The sequence below is a fragment of the Calonectris borealis genome, chromosome 2 (genome assembly GCF_964195595.1).
Source record: "Calonectris borealis chromosome 2, bCalBor7.hap1.2, whole genome shotgun sequence".
NCBI classification, from domain to species: domain Eukaryota; kingdom Metazoa; phylum Chordata; class Aves; order Procellariiformes; family Procellariidae; genus Calonectris; species Calonectris borealis.
In genome coordinates this window covers 141,014,690-141,035,217 of record NC_134313.1, presented here as the reverse complement: position 1 = coordinate 141,035,217, position 20,528 = coordinate 141,014,690, and the positions used below count along the sequence as shown (strand labels likewise).

Here is a 20,528-nt window from a genome sequence, read left to right as displayed (position 1 = left end):
GCACCGTTCGGTGTCCGCTTCCAACCCTGGCGACGCAGAGCTCAGCCCTAGAAATCCTGCCTGCTGCTCGCCCAACGTGACTGCCTCTCTTTTAAGAACTGGCGTCCCTGTACGGATTCAGCGGCAAAAGGATGTACCATGCTCATGAAGGAGACAAGAGCATATGCCATTTAAATGCCACGGGAGATGAGTGCTCTGTAGCGGCTGCATGCATGACACCATATTAATAAGTAACACATCACCTGAAGTGCAAATATTCAAAAATATTTCATTTGTGTATACTATATCTATATATAGGACATGTTTTATGTGTACATACCTTAGTAGAAAGTACTTTATACTCACAGCTGTACAAAAATCCCTTCTTATGTATAATGTACATTCTTCGTCCTGTATTTTTTAGTGTGCAAACACAAAAAAAAAGAAATCCCATGGCTTTTTTTCCTTCCAATCAAAAAAAAAAATCATAGAAACAGTCTAAGTCCTTCATTCTTGCCCTTTAAAATCATTAAGTGTGTTCTAGTCTGCATAAATTCACAAGGCAGAGGGCAGTGCTGCACAGCAATGATTGAGATAGCTCTTAACAAGCTGGCCTGGGGACCAGCAGCCTTATGGCAGCATTAGGTAGCTCTGCTAGCCTGGGCAGATGCAGTATGCTATGCTCACGTGGCTAGTCTGCTACTAGTGTGAAAAAATAGGCTTCTTTGCCCAAAGGCATACTGCTGCGGAGTACAGCATTTTGCTGAATAGGTTTCCTTAAGGCTTAGGGCATACTTGAAAGCAAACCGTAGGGTCTCTTAACTGACAGCGTTAGCCAGAACATCCAAGCACACCTCTCACCAGAAATCAGAAGTTAATTTTTCTTCTCTGTTGGAAGTTGCATGCACTAATTAGTCCTAAGAAAATTAATATAGTCAAGATTGCTTAAAAAGAGCAAAGTTTATTTGGCTTAGGAATTAGATATAAAATCCAAAATAGTATTCATTCTACAGAATTAATGGAGTTGAGTCAAAAGATTATGCAAAAACTGGCCTTGTTAAAGTTAAATCTATTTGTATGCAGGTACAAAAGAGTAAATATACAAAGTAGCACGAAAAGTCATCTTGGACACCTTGGATTGGTAAAGCAGCTTTTGTGAACCATCTCTACAACTGAAAATCCAGTCCTAAAGCGCAACGTTGGTCTCATTCAAAGCAATTGCAAAACTCCTTTTGACTACAGTGGCATGAAAATTTCTCCCCAGATGTTTGTGCTTCGTCCTTCCTCCCTGACCCTAAAATAGTCAATAGGCTCTTAATACAAAGCCTGCTGTAGCTGATGGGGAACTCTCTTTTAATTTCAACAGGTTTTGTATCAGTCCTTGTACAATATTACACAAAACTGGTTAGAAGCAAGTAACATCGTATACCGCTGTTGTGGTTTAAGCCCAGCCGGCAGCTCAGCCCCACCCAGCCGCTCGCTCACTCCCCCATGGGGGGATGGGGGAGAGAATCGGAAGAGTAAAAGTGAGAAAACTCATGGGTTGAGATAAAGACAGTTTAATAGGTAAAGCAAAAGTGCACACAAGCAAAGCAAAACAAGGAATTCATTCACTGCTTCCCATCGGCAGGCAGGTGTTCAGCCATCTCCAGGAAAGCAGGGCTCCATCACACGTAACGATTACTTGGGAAGACAAACGCCATCACTCCGAACGTCCCCCCTCTTCCTTCTCCTTCCCCCAGCTTTATACGCTGAGCATGACGTCATATGGTATGGAATATCCCTTTGGTCAGTTGGGGTCAGCTGTCCCAGCCATGTCCCCTCTCAACTTCTTGTGCACCCCCAGCCTGCTCGCTGGTGGGATGGGGTGAGGAGCAGAAAAGGCCTTGACTCTGAGTAAGCCCTGCTCAGCAATGACAAAAACATCCCTGTGTTATCAACACTGTTTTCAGCACAAATCCAAAACATAGCCCCATACTAGCTACCATGAATAAAATTAACTCTATCCCAGCCAAAACCAGCACAACCTCACTTCTGAATCTACAACGATCTCATATCCCTACTTGGTATAAATAGTATTTCAGTAGAAAACAAAAAAATACAGAATACAAATACCTTTGTGTCCTTTACAGATGCATTTTTAAGTCAAATACATTTTTATTCTCTTCTTCATGTATATGGCACTAACTTATTTTGGTTTTAAGGTACCAAATCACATTCTCATACAATCTTCAAACAGCTAATAATTCTCAGTGAGTTTCCTTTTTCAGATATTGTTGTGGCCAGCATGATATCCCTTTTTTTCAGAGAGGTCAGGCTTCCACCAATGATCCTCAGTTTGTTGGTAGATATTTTTGTATCAAGGCAGTTTTCTATTGCAAAATCTACGAAGTTCTACTTGGATCACTTAACTTTCCTGCTTACTTGAAAAGCTAGTGTCACAGCTGTAATGAAATGTTGATGGGAAAACCCATTTCTATTTCTTTTTAACACAAAAGTAGCCAGTGATTCTAACATGTCAGGAAATAGCATAGCCTAACAGAACGAAAGCTCCTGACAAGCAGAAGATACATGAGTGAAGAGGATTTCTCAGGCTAGTAAGCAGAAACCCTGGCTATCTAGCTGAGGAAAGGATAAGAGAATAAAGACTGAAGACAAGAAAAATGGAGACCTTAGGCAACATATCTATACACATTTATATACTGCTGTCACTGAGCTTTTTTTTCATTTTCAATAAATGCAAGATACAAACAAACAAAAAATCCATCCAATTTTCTATGTCAAAATTCATGTACAAAAACATTTCCCTGTGACAATAATTTGTAATGGAGGAATTCATTTCGCTTCCACTGCACATTTTACATCCTCTGCTTTCCTATGCCTGAGTGAGTAGGCCACTTGTTTCCGTCTCTCCATTCTCCTTGCTTTGGATGTAACAAATCTCTCTTTCTGGGGTCTCAAAAAGCTCATTTTTCTTTCCCATAAAAGCTCTCTGTAATGACTGAGAAACACAGCAAAATACATCCAAGTAGAATTTAAGATACACTACCCGACTGTTTATTTTGCGTTTGATGTGCACACAGGTAGATAATGGAATATTAAGCTTCATCCAGAAGAGCTCCACTGTTTCTGAAGCGTACTGTTTAAGCTCCATGAGCCGGTGAATGCAGCTACATGACTCATTTGACTGCTGGGGCAAGCAGCTAGGCTTCGGGATTAGGAGGTCTATTGCTATGTGCTATATAAATCAAATCTACCTGCCTGGTCACCTCATGCTGTCCCCCGTGGTGGAAATATTTCTTTGGCAAGATACTGTAAATTTGAGGATCGTATTTTAATTTTGTCTGTTTTCCTCTGTTCATTATCAGCTCAAGCTCAGGTTATTAAATTGTAGAATTTGTAATAACTTGACTAATCTTTACTCGAGCTACCAGGCCAACTGTGAAAGATTTGATTTGAAATGGGAAACAGGTAAGGTTTGAGTCATCTTTTTTATCCTCACCATGTAAATATTGTCAGGCAGTCTAGATCACCTTTAAAGACACAGTTGTTATAATCTGGGCCATTAGTCAACTCCTGACCTTATTCCCCTCTGCCAGGGATTGATAAACCAGACAATTGCCAGGGTGAAGAGCAGGTCGAGTGGTGGTTCTTCACTACCTGTCCATCCATCCATGACAAAGAGTTATTTCATATTTTGACATGGTGCCACCAGTATAAAACAGCTCTTGGAAATTTTGGCTCTCCTTATTCTGCAGAGAGATATATTCAACTGCTTACCTTGTTACACTCCATTACAGAAGAAGGGACGGGGTCCCTTCTCCAATGCTGAATAACAATTTGCTGAACAACTCTTTCCAGTGATGCAGGCATTTAATTTTCACACATGAGAATAAAATTAGATTTAAGATGGAAGATCTTGTGAAACCCTTTTCCTGTCTGAAGGTTTAAGACAAGTTGTGTTCAGGTACAATAACGTAGGTGATATAAAATACTACGATCAAACTAATAGAAACGGTTACTGACACTGAAATCATTAAGAGAAAGCATACCAAATTAAAATACATACAGTCGACACATGATTCATACACACATTTTACATTATTTGAGTATTTTAGAAATGTTAATCTTTAAAGAATGCCGTTATGAGGCTATGTAGAAAGAAAGGATAATATTTTCAAAATGAATCATAAACTTGCTTTTATTTTTATTTCACACTATTGCACCAATACAAACTTGTCATTAGTAGTCTAAATTCAGAACATGGTGCACCAGCCCTCCTTCTGCATTTATTCTGCTATTGCTTTTTTATTTTGAATAATAATTTAAACCCATTGGAATATCATGCTTTTGTTTTTACTCTCAACCTAATTCTCACTGCATCCTAATAGGCCAAACAGTCACGGTACATGTAATGAACAACTTTTGCATTTGTCAAATACATGTAGAAATTGATTGACACAAACAGAGAAAACTCTTGCACAAGAACTTCTTGTAATTGACGTAAATACTGATATAACTCCTCCTGCCTATTCCATCACACATATAGTATTCCTTTTTTTCTGGAATAATTTCTGAACTTACCTGGGCTTTTATAAAGGGAAGGGAGAGAGATGATTTGCACATGCAGAAAACCATTTCAGTGTTCCCTGGTCATTTTAAGCACACTGTCTCTATTGCAGGGATGAATTTTCCTCCCCTAAGCTTCCAAAATGCTAGGAAGTTAAATCTGTTTGACACATCATGAAGATAAGAACAACATCTGAAGCAAATTATCCCCTTAACACTCTATCAAAATCCCACAGACTGTCATGAGATGTAAATGGTACTAGAGCAGGAAGTTTAAAATTGGGATGAAATTCCGTTTTCTTCCTGTTGATGATGATGAGTTCTGCTATTTTCCTGCTCTCAATCTAGCAAAAAAAAAAAAAAAAAGAAAAAAGAAAAGATTTTATCAGTACTGAGGAAATCTTATTAGATTCAACCCTATTTTTAAACAGCTAGGACCAAAGTCTTCATTCAGACACACTGGTGCCACCCCATTAAATTCCAGCAGTGGCACCACTGGTAGAGAAAGAATGGCAGTCAGATTTTTCACCATTAAGTAATCTGTTTTCATTACCTTCTCAGCAGTTTGTTTCATTTGCCTGCAGTAAGGAAACTAAAATTAGAAAACATTTCATGTTCATAGTTAGTTTACTTCCAATGTGAAAAAAAACAAGTCTATAAATTTGTCTATTGGGTTATGCCTTGTGCAGTTCTACTAAAAAAGTTGTCTTTACATTACAGTGATGAACTGTAAATGGCGTAGTGCATTATTTTGTCCAAAGTAATTCAAATTAATGACCCTAGAAATATTATTTGAGGTGTCTAAGTTATAAAGCATTGCCAGTAGTCATGAATATTACCAGCAGAATTTCTATTCTCCTTTGTAATGTATGCATTGCTATGTGTTAATAAACTATTTTCTGATCATCTTCAGAACTCGCTGTCTCTTGCAGGAATTCCACATGCCAGTCTTGTATCAGTTCAAGTAGCAAATGAATGTCAGGTAAGCACTGATAGCAAACTATCAAAAGTTTTGGTCCTGCCTTGACTTGCATAACTAAGTTCTCATTGCACATTACCTAAAGTGATACTGATTCTGACTGAAAAGAAAATAGAAAAAAAATTGAGCAAGTCAAAGTGTAGTGACTTCATAGGCTCTTCGGGTGGTAACTGTGAGAATAACTTTAGCTTAGAAAGTCTAAAAAATTACTTTTTAGTTTCATTTACGTGAAACTTTAAAAAAGGAGAAAAAGGAAAAAATGTAGAATACTTTTCTGGTTTAGATAAATGTTACTCTGGATGCTGAAAATAGATTTGCTTCTCAAGAATGGCAGGGGTGTCTATTTTCTTGTCTTGTACTGGCTCATGTCATTCTTACTAAGAAAGTGTTAAGCCTTACCAACCATAGATAATAATATTTTGAAATGATTAAAAAAAACCCAAAGTCCATCCAAGGCGGATGGCACCAGACTTAACACACATTTGGGAAACATGCCATCATAGCGGTATCCAGAGACACTCTGAAGAAGCTTAGAGGTCAGAGGAGGAGATGAAACAATTTGAGCTTCATAGGAACTTCTCATAACTAAATACCGATGTGACCACTTCTAAGGAAAAGTGGATGGATCACGAAATCGTGAAAGCATGAAGTCAACCAACTTCTGGATTTCAAAAGAGAGGACCGAAGAGTAAGCTTTTCTACGAAGTAATATAAAAAAACTGCTGTGGCAATGATGCAAGTGAACACCTATTTTTTGGAGTTCTCATACACCTGCTGTGCTTCACTTTGTCCTGGAGAAAGGGTTTTCTAGCTCATACAGTTGCTTTCATAGTAAGGCTGGGCGATGAGTAGAAACAACAACTTTGTGTGCACTTGCACATATCTAATTTTTTTCAATAACTAATTTTCTGTTCTAAATACCTTCTTACAATTCCTGTAATAACTTTTCAACCTTTCTTTCTGGCAAAGTTTTACAGTCCAATCAGCATTAAACATACATTTGCTTAGTTTTAAAGGTCATTCAATAGTCACACACCAAACGATCTTTAAAGGTAAAGCAGAGCTTGAAAACAGCTCTGAAATATATTTCCGCAGATGACATTTGGCTAAAAATCCTATGCAAAATTTAAACTATTCTTTTAATATCAGACACACCCTTCTAATTTCTTAGAGGCAGTTAGGTATTTTATACTCATGAGGAACTTTCCCTACGGCAGGCAAATAACATAAATCCTACTTACTGGCTATACTAAAAATACAACCAAAGGAAATACATTACAAGATGCTGCATGGAGTATGTGTTCACGTGCAAAAACTATGGAAACCTGCAGTTCTTTCTATCCTAGGTGGGCAGAATTAATTTCAGATTTGATCACCCTGCTGCATATCAGGATCACTGATAAGGTGTAGAATGACTGCGTTAACAGAAATCCAACGGTGGCAGGCACAATGCTGTGTTGTAAAAATAACAAACAAATCTTCCACAAACTGGAACGTAGCAGCTGCATCAATCTTAATCGAAACATAAGACAGCAGAATATCAGTCTCTTTCAGACAACACATGACTTCTGCTCAAGCAAAATGCCACAATATTAATGAAGGACCTCAGTTTTCCTATTAATGATGGGATTTAGTTGTTTCATAAAAGTTAATAGCCAAAGATGAACATTAAAAGCTAGAATCCTAAAAATCCAAACTGCAATCGTTTCTTCATGCTGTCTTCAGGCAATACCATCTTTGACTTCATGAAGAAGAAAGAGGTAGAAGATGGCTTTAAAGAAGAAGCTTTAAAGGTAGAAGCTTTAAAGAAGATGGTGGAATATTTTAATGCAGACAGAATATTGCCGAGCTGTGAAAATTGTTCTCCTTCAGAAAGAGTACACTACCAAAATGCAAAGAAATGTGCTGGATACTGACAGACTGCTACCAAGCAGTTATAAACTAAGGCCAAACACGTGCTTTGGTTTTACATAGAATAAGTGGTTCCTCTGTCCCCTAAGGAAAACTCACAGTGGAAAAAGGTAAGCAGGAATTTAAGGCCTTGCAGGACTGGAATTTAGAGAATAAAAACAATATATGAAATAACAAAAAAAGGAACCAGGGACTAACAAAGTGCATTTGTATGTTTAAAAAAAAAAAACCAAAAATCATAAAAAAACCAAACTACGGAGGAAATAGTAACAGATCACAGAACTGAATTATTAGGATAGATCTATCAACCCATAAGTTAATTATAAAATATCAAAATTGTGGCATTTTTCTTTTAGGGATTTGAAGAACACAGTGTCATACTACCAATAAAATTGGTGAATTCCAATGCTTCTGTGTCCCAAAGCTGAAGATTTAAGCAAGTGCTTAATTTCTGCCCACAGAATAATGTAAGACAGACTTACAGTAGGTAGTGTGGCCTTAAGTCTCTATAGGTGCAAGGGTTCAACAATAAGAAAAACATCTGCAGTGAGAAATTCGTCCCATGGAGCCAAAAAATAGCACAGGATGTTTGTATGAAAATAATGTGTTATAGGTTGAGCTGGTAAGTCACACAAAATATGCAGCATTCTTCATTTAGAATCATAGAATCATTAAGGTTGGAAAAGACCTCTAAGACCATCAAGTCCAACCGTCAACCCAACACCACCATGCCCACTAAACCATGTCCCTAAGCGCCTCATCTACACGTCTTTTAAATACCTCCAGGGATGGGGACTCAACCACTTCCCTGGGCAGTCTGTTCCAAGGCCTGACCACTCTTTTTCAGTAAAGAAATTTCTCCTAACGTCCAGCCTAAACCTCCCTTGGCACAACTTGAGGCCATTTCCTCTCGTCCTATCGCTAGTTACTTGGGAGAAGAGACGAACACCCACCTCGCTACAACCTCCTTTCAGGTAGTTGTAGAGCGCGATGAGGTCTCCCCTCAGCCTCCTCTTCTCCAGGCTAAACAACCCCAGTTCCCTCAGCCGCTCCTCATAAGACTTGTGCTCCAGGCCCTTCACCAGCTTCGTTGCCCTTCTCTCCCTCTCAATTTGACTCAGTTTCTTTTTGGAAATTATGTAGCATTTTTCAGTTACTGAATATTTCAAGCATTAAAGATTGAGGAAGAAACAAAATTCTTATCACGTTTATTAGTTTTAAGTTTGGCAGGTAATGGTGACTATTGTCTGTTACCATTTAAAATAGGACAGAAGCATACCCCCCAAAAAAGGAGCAAGTGCCCCCTCAGGATAACAGCGTTTAACTTAAAAGACTTAAAGTTTTGTATATTTTCAGCAGCAGGTATGCTACTATGAGGAAAGAGAAAGCAGCATGGAATGAATTGCCTTTTTGTTTCCTACTCAACCCATATTTAAAGCTTTAAATAGCTTAAGTACTTGTTAAATATGTTTTGAAATATGTCAAGGGCAGACTATTTAGTTTATCTTAAGTGCTTTTATTAAAAAGTACATGAGGCTATATCCTCTTCAGCTGTGACCAAAGGGAACACCCTTGTCTCACCTTACTAAGAATCAGGTTTACTTCCTGGATATTGGTCTTTAATCTTAATGTCCAAAGAAACATTTTGCATTGGAAGACCATGGCAGGATCAGTAAAATCCAAAAGGACTAAGAACTAGTAAAGTTACAAGAATGCTTCCCATTTTTTCATGACCTACTTTTCAAACTGAAGAATGAAAAGTGTTGCAACAGAATGTTCTACTTCCTAAAAATATTTGGATTCAGATAGCAACCACAGTCCCCAAGGATGCTCACAGACTTTGCCAACCACTGTAAACATCATCTCTGTCGTAACACTCATTTTCTTCTTCAAACTCCATGAAAGCCTCTCAAACAAGCCAGTGAAAACTGCAAGTAAATCCACCATTTTCGTATATAATGAAAAGGAAGATAATCTGAACTGCTACCAAAAAAACCACATCCAGTTTACCTATAAAATTTTTCCATCTAAAATATGAAGTCTTTGCAAATATTTGTTATTTTGCAGTCAATTACCACAGAATAGTTTTTCTGCTCCAATGAAAGTTCCTGCTGCTCAGTTTCTTCGAATCTACCCTTATTATTTATAACTGCAGCTATGGTTATCTACATTCTGAGAGTCCACTTTAAGTGGACTGAAACGGGTCAAGACAGGAACAGCTGTACTCTGTCAGATAGTCCAGAATGATATCCCTTATCCAGGGAAATACCAGATGTTCACAGAAAAGCACAAAGAAGAACTTACGGCAAGTTACAGACTTGCAAAGATACTTATTTTTTGTCTTCCTATAGCAAGACTCAGCCAAGCACTGAAGTATGAGAATTTGCCCTTGCTGAAAGATATTTTTGATCTTACCTGAAAATCTAATTATTTCCTCGAATCCCATACCCTGTTTTGCTTACTGTGTGGTTCTCTTCCTTAAAAGCATGATCCACAGGAAATCTTGAATATGTTCCTAAAATTTTATTTTTTAAATATTTAAAGTTTGTCTTCTTGTTTATTAACAAACTGCTTAAGACTTAAAAAAAAAAAAAAAAGAAAGAAAAGAAACGAAACCTTTTGCAGAGAGCTTGGCCTTTTTTTTTTCCCCTTCCCTCCAGCAACATATGGCTACATCTGTTGCCTCCCTGCTGAACAATGACTTGTTAGCACTGACTTGTCTGCTACCAAAACTTCTTGAAGTGGCAAGTAGAAAAATTCAGATGCAATTAAAAAAAAAAAAAATATATACACACCTGTAAACACGTGCTTTCAAGTTCTTGCAGTCTGGTATACTGCATGAACATGCAATTATTTCTATAAAGTCAACAGACTAAGTATAAAGCCCATCAAGACAACTTTGCTTTCTTGTTGATCAAACATGAATTGGCTTTTGCTTACTATTTGACTGATCATACAATAAACTGTTAATAGGAGGATATTCTCATTTTGCAAAATTAGAGTAAAGAGTAAACACTTCAAGTTTCAGATATTTATTAAGCCTCATCAAAACACTTTCAAACACAAGACCAAGTGCAGCGTGAGGCAAGTTTGATTATTTCCTGGATGATTAAGCATGACAATTGTGCGGATGTCTTCCGGAAGACCTTTCTGTGCAGCTTATGGAGATGAGTGTGTGGTTCAGAAGTCAGGACGGTCCTTTTTCAGTTTACTGTAGTCTACATTAACCGAGTAAAACTAGGAAAAAGAGGGGAAAAAAATGAGTAAGAAGCTGGACTATCCATTTTCCATGGTATTTACTAAAAACCATGCATCATTTGAACTCACATCAGGAAACTGAGATCATAGTTTGAGTCTGTACACTAGACAATAATAAATAAATAAATACTTTGAAGAGTAGTAACTTTTTAATATTATCTTCATTCTGCATACAGTATTAGAAGCTCTTCATTTTAAATAAGGCAGTGCTCATGCCTACAACTAGAGAAAATCCACAGTCTCTCTTCTTTAATCCCCAGAATTAAAAGTCCATTCACAGGAAGTTCTTACAGTACTGCCGAGTTTATCCTTTTTGCCCAAATTCTATGTGCTTTTGTATACCAAAGGCAACACCCAGCGTGCCAAGTGGCACAAAGCGTGGTGTATGTGAACAGATAGTGTCACAAGGGAACATTTAGAGCAGTGCTGAAAAAGTCAAGTTTGGTTTAAGTAGCTGCATCTAGAACTGCAAGGTATGACAAGGAGGAAGGAAAGTAAAACCAGATCCTTTCACACTCTCAGTTTATATTAATAAAGTTGAGGCCCATTACAAGCAATTCAAAACAGCCCAAATAGTCACTGAGGACAATGAATTTACAGACTAAAAGCATATTTTGGCATCCCATCCTGACTTGACATCAAGCATGTGATGCTATAGTTTTTCTTAAAATTAAAAGAAAAAAAAGTAAGAAATATTTATCTATTAGCCTGATTATTTTTAGTATGCCCAGATTACTTTTTTTTAACTTCCTCAGAGAAAACAGAACAGCCTACAGCACATTCAAACTACAGCTTTCTGTGCAACTCCTACAGTAATGATCAGGTCTTCGACTCTTTTCTTTGGGAAGACTAAATTGATACGACAAAGAGAAGTTTACAGAAGAAAAATGATTTCATCAAAAGCTAATACTTATTTTATCAGAGCTTTTTACTAGTCATCCTCAATTTAGAGTATCTGCCTTTCCATCTCCCACAGTGCAAATTTGGAAAAAAATCCCCAGTGATACACACACCCAAATATGGTAAACCCTGCAGTTGTGTTTGCATGCTAAGACAGAAGGGGAATGCCACATAAGGCATGCACTCTTTAAAAGAATTTGCGCTGCGCACTATGTTGAATTTGCCTCTTAGATATTTAAGAAACAGCAACATTCCAGAAGCAGCAATGAAAACAAAGTATTATGTTCTTCCTGGATCTTTAAGGGAACTGCAACGTATTTTATTTTGAGTGTTTTTTTTTTGTTTATTTCAATGATTGGAATAGTAAGATATGTTACTGAACAGACACTAGCTTTGAAAAATAGTAGGTTTGCTTTTTTAGCAGTTTGAGAATAATCTTAAAATTTTCTTAACATGAATCTACTAAAATACCACTTTAGTAAAACATGATAAAAACATGACTTCTGTACATTACCAAATATTTTACAGATCTTTGCATGCTTCCTCATTAGTTCAATGAACTCGAATATTACTTAAAGAACATTTCTATTGCATCCAGTTCCTTACAGACAATTGTTTTGTTTTCAAACAATCAACTGCAGAACTGAATTAGCGTTTATGTTAAACACTGACATTTTCCTGCTTTGCTTCTCGTGAGTAAAGGCCAACAGTTTAGAGCTGAGGAAGCTTTAGTTCAGAACTTACAAGGTTTTGTCCTTCTCTCTGTAGTTTATTTCTGAGTATTATGAGCTAGTATATTCTCCCTCTTGCATGTAATTCCTCTTTTTCTTACAGTGCAATATATATGACTGCTTCCATATAGACCCCTTTCACCCCATTATCAACCAACTCTAGGAAGTTTTAAGACTCAGCACTCTCTGCTCCGAGTTCTAGAGACAAACAAATGTTGCACAGCAGAGGAAATACATCACTCATTCACCTACTTTCCAATGTACTCAAACATCCTAAAGCAGTAGGTTACACCTTTGATATTATGTTTCCTAAAAATCTGTATTTTTCATTTTACCTTGTACTGGTCACTGGGAGATAGTTTGTTCCAAGGTTCTGGATTATTTTTCTTGTCCCAGCTATTGAGAGAAATGCAAGATATGAGAACATATTAAGAGAATCACATTACCTTCAAAATAAATAAAATTTGTATGTGTACTGTGGTTATTAAGCCATGGAGAGTCTCCCATCCAGCTAAGTTTCCACAGAAAAAGACACAGTCCTTTGTCAGCAGTCTCCAAGTATCATATGGTAAACAAACAAGTCTCCAAATGAAGGAAATGTCCACACACCTAGTGCCAGTGATACTGGAGCAAGACATTAAGGCCTCCAGAAACATAAAGACCAAGGCAGTGAAGGTTACTTTAATATACGCAGCAAGAGGACTGGGTGCTATGAATTATTTTATACATACCAGACATCAGGGTTGAACACTGCCAAACGCATGAGATACAGGGCTGCGCCAACGCCTCCAGATCCAATGATCAAAAACAGAGGGATCAACTAGAACAACAAAAAAATTAAACGTCATACCACAATGTAACAAAAGAGTATTATTACACAGCATTTCTGACTACAGCAATGACAAACCAAAGAACAAGCTCACAGACTTTGAGCCATAACGCGTGGCTCTCTGAAACCTTGACATAAGGTTCTTATGAGTGCAAGACTGGGGTCAGAGAGGAACTAATGGCTAGGAAGAGGCAGACATGAAAAAAATACTGCTACATGCACAACAACCAAACGTCCCGTAACAGCATAACCCGTAACAGTTGTTTCTGAGAAACAAACGTCAGTCCCTCCACTGCCCAAAACAGCCCCTACCATCTGTACCCCTGATCATAAAGTAAGAAAACGGGAGTGGGGGGGTGTCGAGAAAAAGATGAGCAAGAAGAACGGGAGAGCCACCTTGAGCCTTGCTGCTGCAGCATGAGAAGGGCCCGCACATGCCCGAGGAAAACGGGGACCTGACCGTGTCTCGCCGATCAGCCCCGGGCTGCCCGCACGCTGTCAGTCCCGGCCCACCCGAGGGGCCAGGCATCCAGAGGGAAAGGAGACGAAAGAGCGGGAGGGGGGCAACCGGCGGGGCCGGGGTGACCCCTAGCAGAGGAGGGCGCAGGGAAGGGGCGGCGGCCCGCCGGGGCCGGGGCCGGGGCCGGGGCCGGGGCCGGGGCCGGGGCGCGGCAGCCCCCGCGCCGCCGGGGCACTGCCGCCGGGTACTCACGCTGGGGTGCTTCTTGGCGTGGCTGACCATGACGCGGAACATGGCGGCAGCGGGCGCAGGCGAAGGTCTCGCTCCCTACCAGGCTCCCGAGCCCGTTCTCCCCCTTCAGCTGCCGAGGCCCAATGTCACCCGAGGCCCCCGGCGCGGCAGGTGCCCGCCGCCGCAGCCCGGATGTAGCAGCTCCGGCGTTTGCCTGTTCGCCCTCTGCCGCGGCACCCCCGGCCGGCGCCCCGCCGCGGCGCCCCGCGCTGACACCGCCGAGCGCCCCGGGCCTCGCGCCTCCCGGCTTAGCGCGGCCCCCGGCCGGGCAACCGGCAGCGTAGCTTGGGGAGCAGGCACCTGCCGGGGCACCCCGGACCCGCTCCGCGGCGGGGAGCCGAGCAGGCGCCAACGCCGCCTCGCCCCGCCCGCTGCTGAGAGCGGTGCGGGCAGCGCCTGCGCTAAGGGCAGCGGGTGCTGGCGGGGCGCGGGGAGCCTCCAGCCGCCGGCTGTTGAGGGCCGCCCGCCTCCCCTCCCCTCCCCTCCCCTGCCCGGCGCTTTCCCCTCACACCGCCTTCGAGCCTCTGCCAGGCGGACGGGGGCCAGAAGCCGCCGGAGCCTTCCCCATAGGCGCCTGCCCTCCCCTCTGCGGTAGCGGGACTGCTTTGGGTGTGGGTGCGCGGGGGTACACCCGCCTTCGCCTTCCCCTCTGCGAGGCAAACCTCACTGTGGAGGTCTGCCTTTACCATCACCCGGGTTAAAAGTTGAGGGGGGTGTTTAAAGGTGAGACAGGAGAGTTAGGGTTTCATTATCTTGAAAAAGATGAAAGAGTGAAATTCATCCTAATACTGGCAAGCTACAGTCAGGGTGGCAACAGCTGGGTGCATACGCAGCGTTGAGAGAGACCTTTGATTTTCAAAAATAACATACGCGTGATACACAACGAAAAAATTATCTTTGGCAGAGAGGTTTACGGTGAAATGTTACATATTTTGGCCAATGTTGGGTTGGATTTCATTATTTTTCTTGGTAATTCTAAATGAGCAACCGAGCTACTTACTGTATAATACTAAGCATGTCCGAGTGCCTTCCTAGTTTGGTCTCCGTTGCTGTATATCTTGTTTTATACAGAATTGGGAACCTAATGCCTATGTTTGGGTAGGATCACCAGTCACTTTGATGTATGATTTCTTTCACAGAAGGTAACCCAAAAGGTAAGTTTGCACCCAGTCATTATGAAATTCATTTTTAGGTAGAGGGAATATCAGCATGCTACTAACCTAACACAAAAAGAGTCCTTTTCCTAGGTTAGAATAACTTTACGTGAATGCTAATGGTTTGTGTGGATGTATATCAGATTAAAATTTTGCAGTAAATAATTTAATGAAATGTCAGAGAGCAAATGTATTTAAGCAAACAGGTGTCACTTACTACTTCCACAGACTGGCTTCAGCATATTTTCAAGAATTGTCTCAAATTGTCCTTGTCACAATAAATTCTAAAAAAAATCATATGATTCCTTCCTTATCATTCCGTAATCCAACATTTTTCACTTTGCCAGAGCCAGTTTAATCTGGGTAACAGATAACCGTGGACAAGACAAAAATGCTGGCCGCTGGCCATATTTAGTAACTTGTACAGATACATGTGACAAGTCATTGGATGACACCGCAAAAATTATAACGTTTTCTTTGGAGCAATGCAATCCTATTACTTGTCTCTTTCATTTGTTTCAGAGGTGATGAACAGAAAGGAGCATAGTTACAGTGCTCCAAGATTCCGTTAACCGTTTCAGTATACATTATGTGGTGGGGACAGTATTTTTCCAGTTTTTCCAAATTAAAAGAGCGTTTTAACTGCATTTGTCCATGCAGTTAAAAATATTGAAAATAATAGTATCGCTGCTATTTCTTTTAATAGTGAAACCTCCAAGGGTGACCTGGACAGTTACACTGCTCACCCTCTGGTACAGTCATTGAACGTCTCGCCATGTATTTCGATCACAGGAAATACCCGTTGCCGAAGCAGCTGCAGGATAACCAGGGGGAGACCGAAGGGTAGATGATAGCCAGTAAGCGTGTGGGGCTGCCGAGCAAAACGCGCCTCAAATTGAAACAGTCTTTGCACAGCCGACATAAGGCTAAGTGGCAGAAATTTCAGAGACTTTGAGTAGCCTGTTTCTGTGCTACTAAGGGAAGACCATCAGCGTTTTCCACTAGGCATGTCTTGGGCACCTATTTTTAGGAAATGCATCATGGTTTTTGTATGCTTCTCAGTATATTTTTTTTTCCAATGATTTATACTTTTGCTGGCTTCTTGTGCTTTTATGAGTTTAAACAGAGGCATAGTACCTGATCAATTTGCAAAATTTGTTACGCGTTTTATGGGCTTTCATAAATTTTAACTATTGTGTACATCAGCTTTTATTGCCTGGGCCTGTATGGCTCAGCTGGTTCATTGTTCATATACATGTCTTATTATTTATGTTACTTGGACTTTTGTGTATGTTAATGAATTTTATAGAAAAAAAAAGTGTGAAAACAAGTAGAAAACAGATTTTTTCATTATAATTTTAGAAATCGTGAGTTAATATTCTTAAAGTACACCCAGCACAAGCATCGCTAAAAATGCAATCTCTCAATTGCTTGGCGTGGTGAAATTCTGAGTATAAACTCAAGCCACCTCATGGTGTCTTGATGGTGGATCCATGGTTCCTAGAAATACCTACTTAGCTGCCATGTTTGTGTGCTTGAACTATGCTATAGTTATATAAATTGTACGTGTTAATTTATAGTAATGCTGTCAATATATTGGCAATATATTGAAGACTAACAATTTTCTATTACTCATCAAGAATCCATCCATCCATTTCCTTAAAGAGAGTGAACACTAGATAAAGGTAGAGAATTTTACCACTCTCTGTCTGTTGCTTAGCTACTCAAGCTGAAAGTAAACACATTTATTTCCTCTTAAAGTTTGGTGTCTTTGTGTTCACACCTGACAATTAAATTTATGATGCTTTAGTTAGACTAGTCACTTCTTTTATTCTGAGTAAAGTTATTTTTGTGTAGGTTTCTGCTTTTTAAATAAGTGAATCCATAAATCCTTCAGATATGTTGGCAAGGTTTTGTGATGAACCGGTCCATTAAGAACTAAGGGGCTAGATTTGCAGCAGTGCTCAGCACTGCTGAAAATCAAGTCCTCGGGTTATTCCGGTGCTTTATCATTTATTTTTTCCTCTTTTCTTTTGTTCTCCTGTACAGTCTCACCTCATGCCTTCTGTCTTTCACTTGTCCTTCTTTGATTGCTATCATATCTTGTTCCTCTCCTTAGGCTTATTTGAGCTTTTTGTTTCAGAAACTTTTCTTCTCTTCCAGATGCTTTGTTTTCATATTTGGTGGCCTTCCTGTTTCTAAAGCCTTTCTTCTCTAAACCTTACCTCTTACTATGAATCATATATCCACAGATTTCTGCTCTATTTAACATCAGTTATGGTGTGCTTCCTTTTTTTATATCAATTTTAGCCACAGATATAATCATGTCTCATCTCCTGAGAAAGAGGAATATGAAGTCATAATAAATTCAGAGGTTATTTGAAGAATTGCATCCTTAAGGTTTGACAGAATCAGTCGATTAAAAACAAAAAAATCAACAGAGACATAATTACAGTCACTTCGAAGTTACGTATTTTAATTGGAGGAAAATAGGAAGGAAAGACTACTAGATTTGGAGATGTTCCAATTGGTCACAGATCAAGAAACGAAATTCATTGTGAATTGTCCTATATCATCAAGGACATTTCTCTGTTAATCAGAACAATGTATAAAGTGAGGATTTTCTGTAGGACATACCAGTTTTGGTAAAAAGGCAAAGACTTTTAAAAATAATTCTTAGCAGAGAAAAGAAATTCTAGGAGAGCAAAATGTATTTAAAAACTTTGAAAAAAATGTAAAAATGTAATTGTAAACCCTGGCTTACATGCAACAAATCCACAGGGATTTTTGTGATATTTTTTGTGGATTGTGTTTTTTTTTTAATGTCATCTTGTTCCCATTTGTATGTCTGTTCCCTCTGTGGTTAAGTCTTATTCCTTTCTCTGCACTTAGCGGGGGGCAACAGCAGAACAGGACAGATGTATGCACACCTCTGCCAAACCCATTGGAGTAGTCTGTTTACATCTTAAAGTTTGACTTACATTTGATTCTAACACTGTGAAATGGAGTGGCTGCATATTCTATTCTTGCATCCCTCGTCTAAGGGCAGTAAGGGAACTTAGGGGACTGAGGTGGATGTGTAGGGGCAGTAACATTGCAATATAGCACCCTGTGATAAATCTTCCATTAAATGTAAACATTGTAAATATTGGCACAGTTCTGCAAAAAAAAGTAAGATTTCAGTATGTTACAGGTACTTAAGTCAAATGTTACGTTTACAAAGAAAAAAATTGGAAAGAAAAAAATTACAGATGTAGACCAGATTTTTTTTTAAACTGCAACAAAAATATGTGTAGAATTTAAGAGAACTATGGTAAAAGGAAACAGCTACTGGAATTCTTGAATACTAACAAAATACAAGGGCTATAACAAAGAAGAAATGAGTAACAAATGGTACTGAAATATACGGTACAGAAATATTCTACTTCTTCTCTCATTTATCTCTGTCAAAAGTATGGGTTGATAATGCTTCTTGTCTCCATACATCCATTAAAAGTACACAATAATCTTAGCATTAGAAATAGATTATAATTCTATAAAAAATACACCTGATTTCAGTTGGAATGAGTTTATATAAAGACATGTTATGCAGCATAACCTGCTAGCAACCATATAAGCACAATTCCTGTTAAATAAGGGTACAAGAGATCTGGAAAAGAAAAAACTTGGCGACAGTGGTTGTATGTTCTATTACTAAGGGAAGAATAGTTTTCTAGAGTTTATAATCTGCTCAGCAAGTCAAAGAATAATATTCTATTAATATTAAGACAGAAAAACTTTTTTTAGATCACTTGCATTTATGTATATAACTTATGGTTATTAATTTATATTACAAATACAACTTGTGTCCTGGATTTTTAAAGTGCTATTTGTAAACATAAAAGTATTAGTCCTAATGTACAGAACTTTTGTAATATTACATTTCTATTAAGTGTAGAGCTATATAGAGTGCTGTAGCATTGAAGTAATTATAATTACTTTAAAGCAAGTAAATCCTCACTTTAAAATAAAGGCTTTTATTTTAAAATGAAAATAAATAATGCTTTCACAGAAAGAGAGTGAATATATGAATACGTGCTATTTAGCAGAAGTGAAATTACTAGTAATAAAATGAAGGAAGGATTTCCTTAATCTTTCTTTCCTGAAGTTAAGCATCTTCTGGCAAAATGTGGATGTATTTACAAGTATTTAAAATTTTGTCCTTGCACATAATTTTTATAAAATACCAGTTCCTCAGCTGTCATAAATTGTTATTGGTGAAACTGCATAAAAAATTTAGAGGGAAGTTCTTTGTTTGTCCATACAGAGTATAAAAAGAATCATTGGGCAGGATATTTCTTAGCATAAAAATGCTCTTATCCATTCCTTGTATAGAAAACCTATTAAAGTGTGTATTTCACAGGGAACCAGGTGGCTATATGGGTTGTTCATAATGGAATATTGAGAGTTTTTACCTGTCAGTTAACAGATTCAAATCTGGCTCAATTCAGTCTCTTTAAAGATTTTGGAGCAGCATGGGCTGAGACAGTGGGAAGCACCTCAAGGAACAGATCCTGCAGGAGCAAACAGGTTAAAGCATCTGTCACCAGCAAGAGTTCCTCTTAGCTTTCGGAAAATAAAACATTTCTGTTGAAAGACTTCAGTAGTTATGGGAGAAAAACAGAAATAGAGATGTGTAAGAGTAGTAAGACATTCCAAAATGGATGAAAATACTCAGGTTTTAAATACCAACATTTATAAAATGTATGTTTTTTTTTAAATGTAATATCATTCTGTGACTATTAGGATCAGAAAGCAAGAAAGAGAATGACATGGCAAAAGCTGAACAGCTGAGAATCAAATACTTAAAAGGAACTAAATGGTGGTCCCTACTTACTCTCTAGGTTCAAGACAGCAAATGAAACAGCTGGTCTCTATATTTAAAATACATTTTGTTTTAAATTATATAATTTGCCAAAAGTTAGGATGCAGAAGTACAGGCCCCACACAGCTTGCACCTGACTGGAAGGCTTGAACCTGAGCAGAAGACCACAAGGAGTTATTGGAATGATCCCCCTAAAAACTATACTGATTCAGTGCCCTTTTACAGATAATCTCTTTCCTGCGATTGCATCCATAGGTGGTATTTCCCTGTAAGCTGCTCTTGCATTTGATTTGAAAAACCATCTGATCTCTATACATAAAAGATAAGTTTAATGGCTCAATAGAAAGTCAAAATCTTCACTAAAATGTAAACAGGACTGATACCTGGAACTGCTTTTAACTAGGTGCTGCTTCAACTATTTAACAACTTGTTAGAGACAAATTATAATCATGGAATCGTTTAGGTTGGAAAAGACCTTTAAGATCATCAAGTCCAACCGTTAACCTAACACTGCCAAGTCCACCACTAAACCATGTCCCTAAGCACCACATCTACATGTTTTTTAAATACCTCCAGGGATGGTGACCCAACCACTTCCCTGGG

The 20,528-nt window shown here is 38.9% G+C and overlaps 1 protein-coding gene and 1 long non-coding RNA gene across 2 annotated transcripts; both read right to left on the bottom strand.

Annotated features, from left to right (window-relative positions):
• Nucleotides 1–1,008: 1,008 nt before the first annotated feature.
• On the bottom strand, nucleotides 1,009–5,477 carry LOC142079452 (uncharacterized). Its single transcript, XR_012672674.1, has 3 exons — nucleotides 4,564–5,477; nucleotides 3,760–3,918; nucleotides 1,009–1,882 (listed from the first exon to the last, which is right to left on the bottom strand). It is a non-coding gene; the product is annotated as an uncharacterized LOC142079452 (long non-coding RNA).
• A 4,977-nt stretch (nucleotides 5,478–10,454) lies between these two features.
• COXFA4 (cytochrome c oxidase associated subunit FA4) lies at nucleotides 10,455–14,073 on the bottom strand. The gene is made up of 4 exons (XM_075143675.1): nucleotides 13,869–14,073; nucleotides 13,059–13,147; nucleotides 12,663–12,723; nucleotides 10,455–10,675 (listed from the first exon to the last, which is right to left on the bottom strand). Exons 1-4 carry the CDS (start codon nucleotides 13,908–13,910, stop codon nucleotides 10,619–10,621), a joined length of 249 nt encoding a protein of 82 aa, XP_074999776.1. The 5' UTR covers nucleotides 13,911–14,073; the 3' UTR covers nucleotides 10,455–10,618.
• Nucleotides 14,074–20,528: the final 6,455 nt, after the last annotated feature.

What these genes read in the sequence shown, in the direction of transcription:
- COXFA4 (XM_075143675.1), bottom strand. Translation starts at nt 13,910, where the DNA reads ATGTTCCGCGTCATGGTCAGCCACGCCAAGAAGCACCCCAGC. An exon ending in ACGCCAAGAAGCACCCCAGC is followed by an intron (nt 13,148 to 13,868) that starts GTGAGTACCCGG and finishes TTGTTGTTCTAG; the next exon opens with TTGATCCCTCTGTTTTTGAT. An exon ending in CTCCCAGTGACCAGTACAAG is followed by an intron (nt 10,676 to 12,662) that starts GTAAAATGAAAA and finishes TCTTTTTCCTAG; the next exon opens with TTTTACTCGGTTAATGTAGA.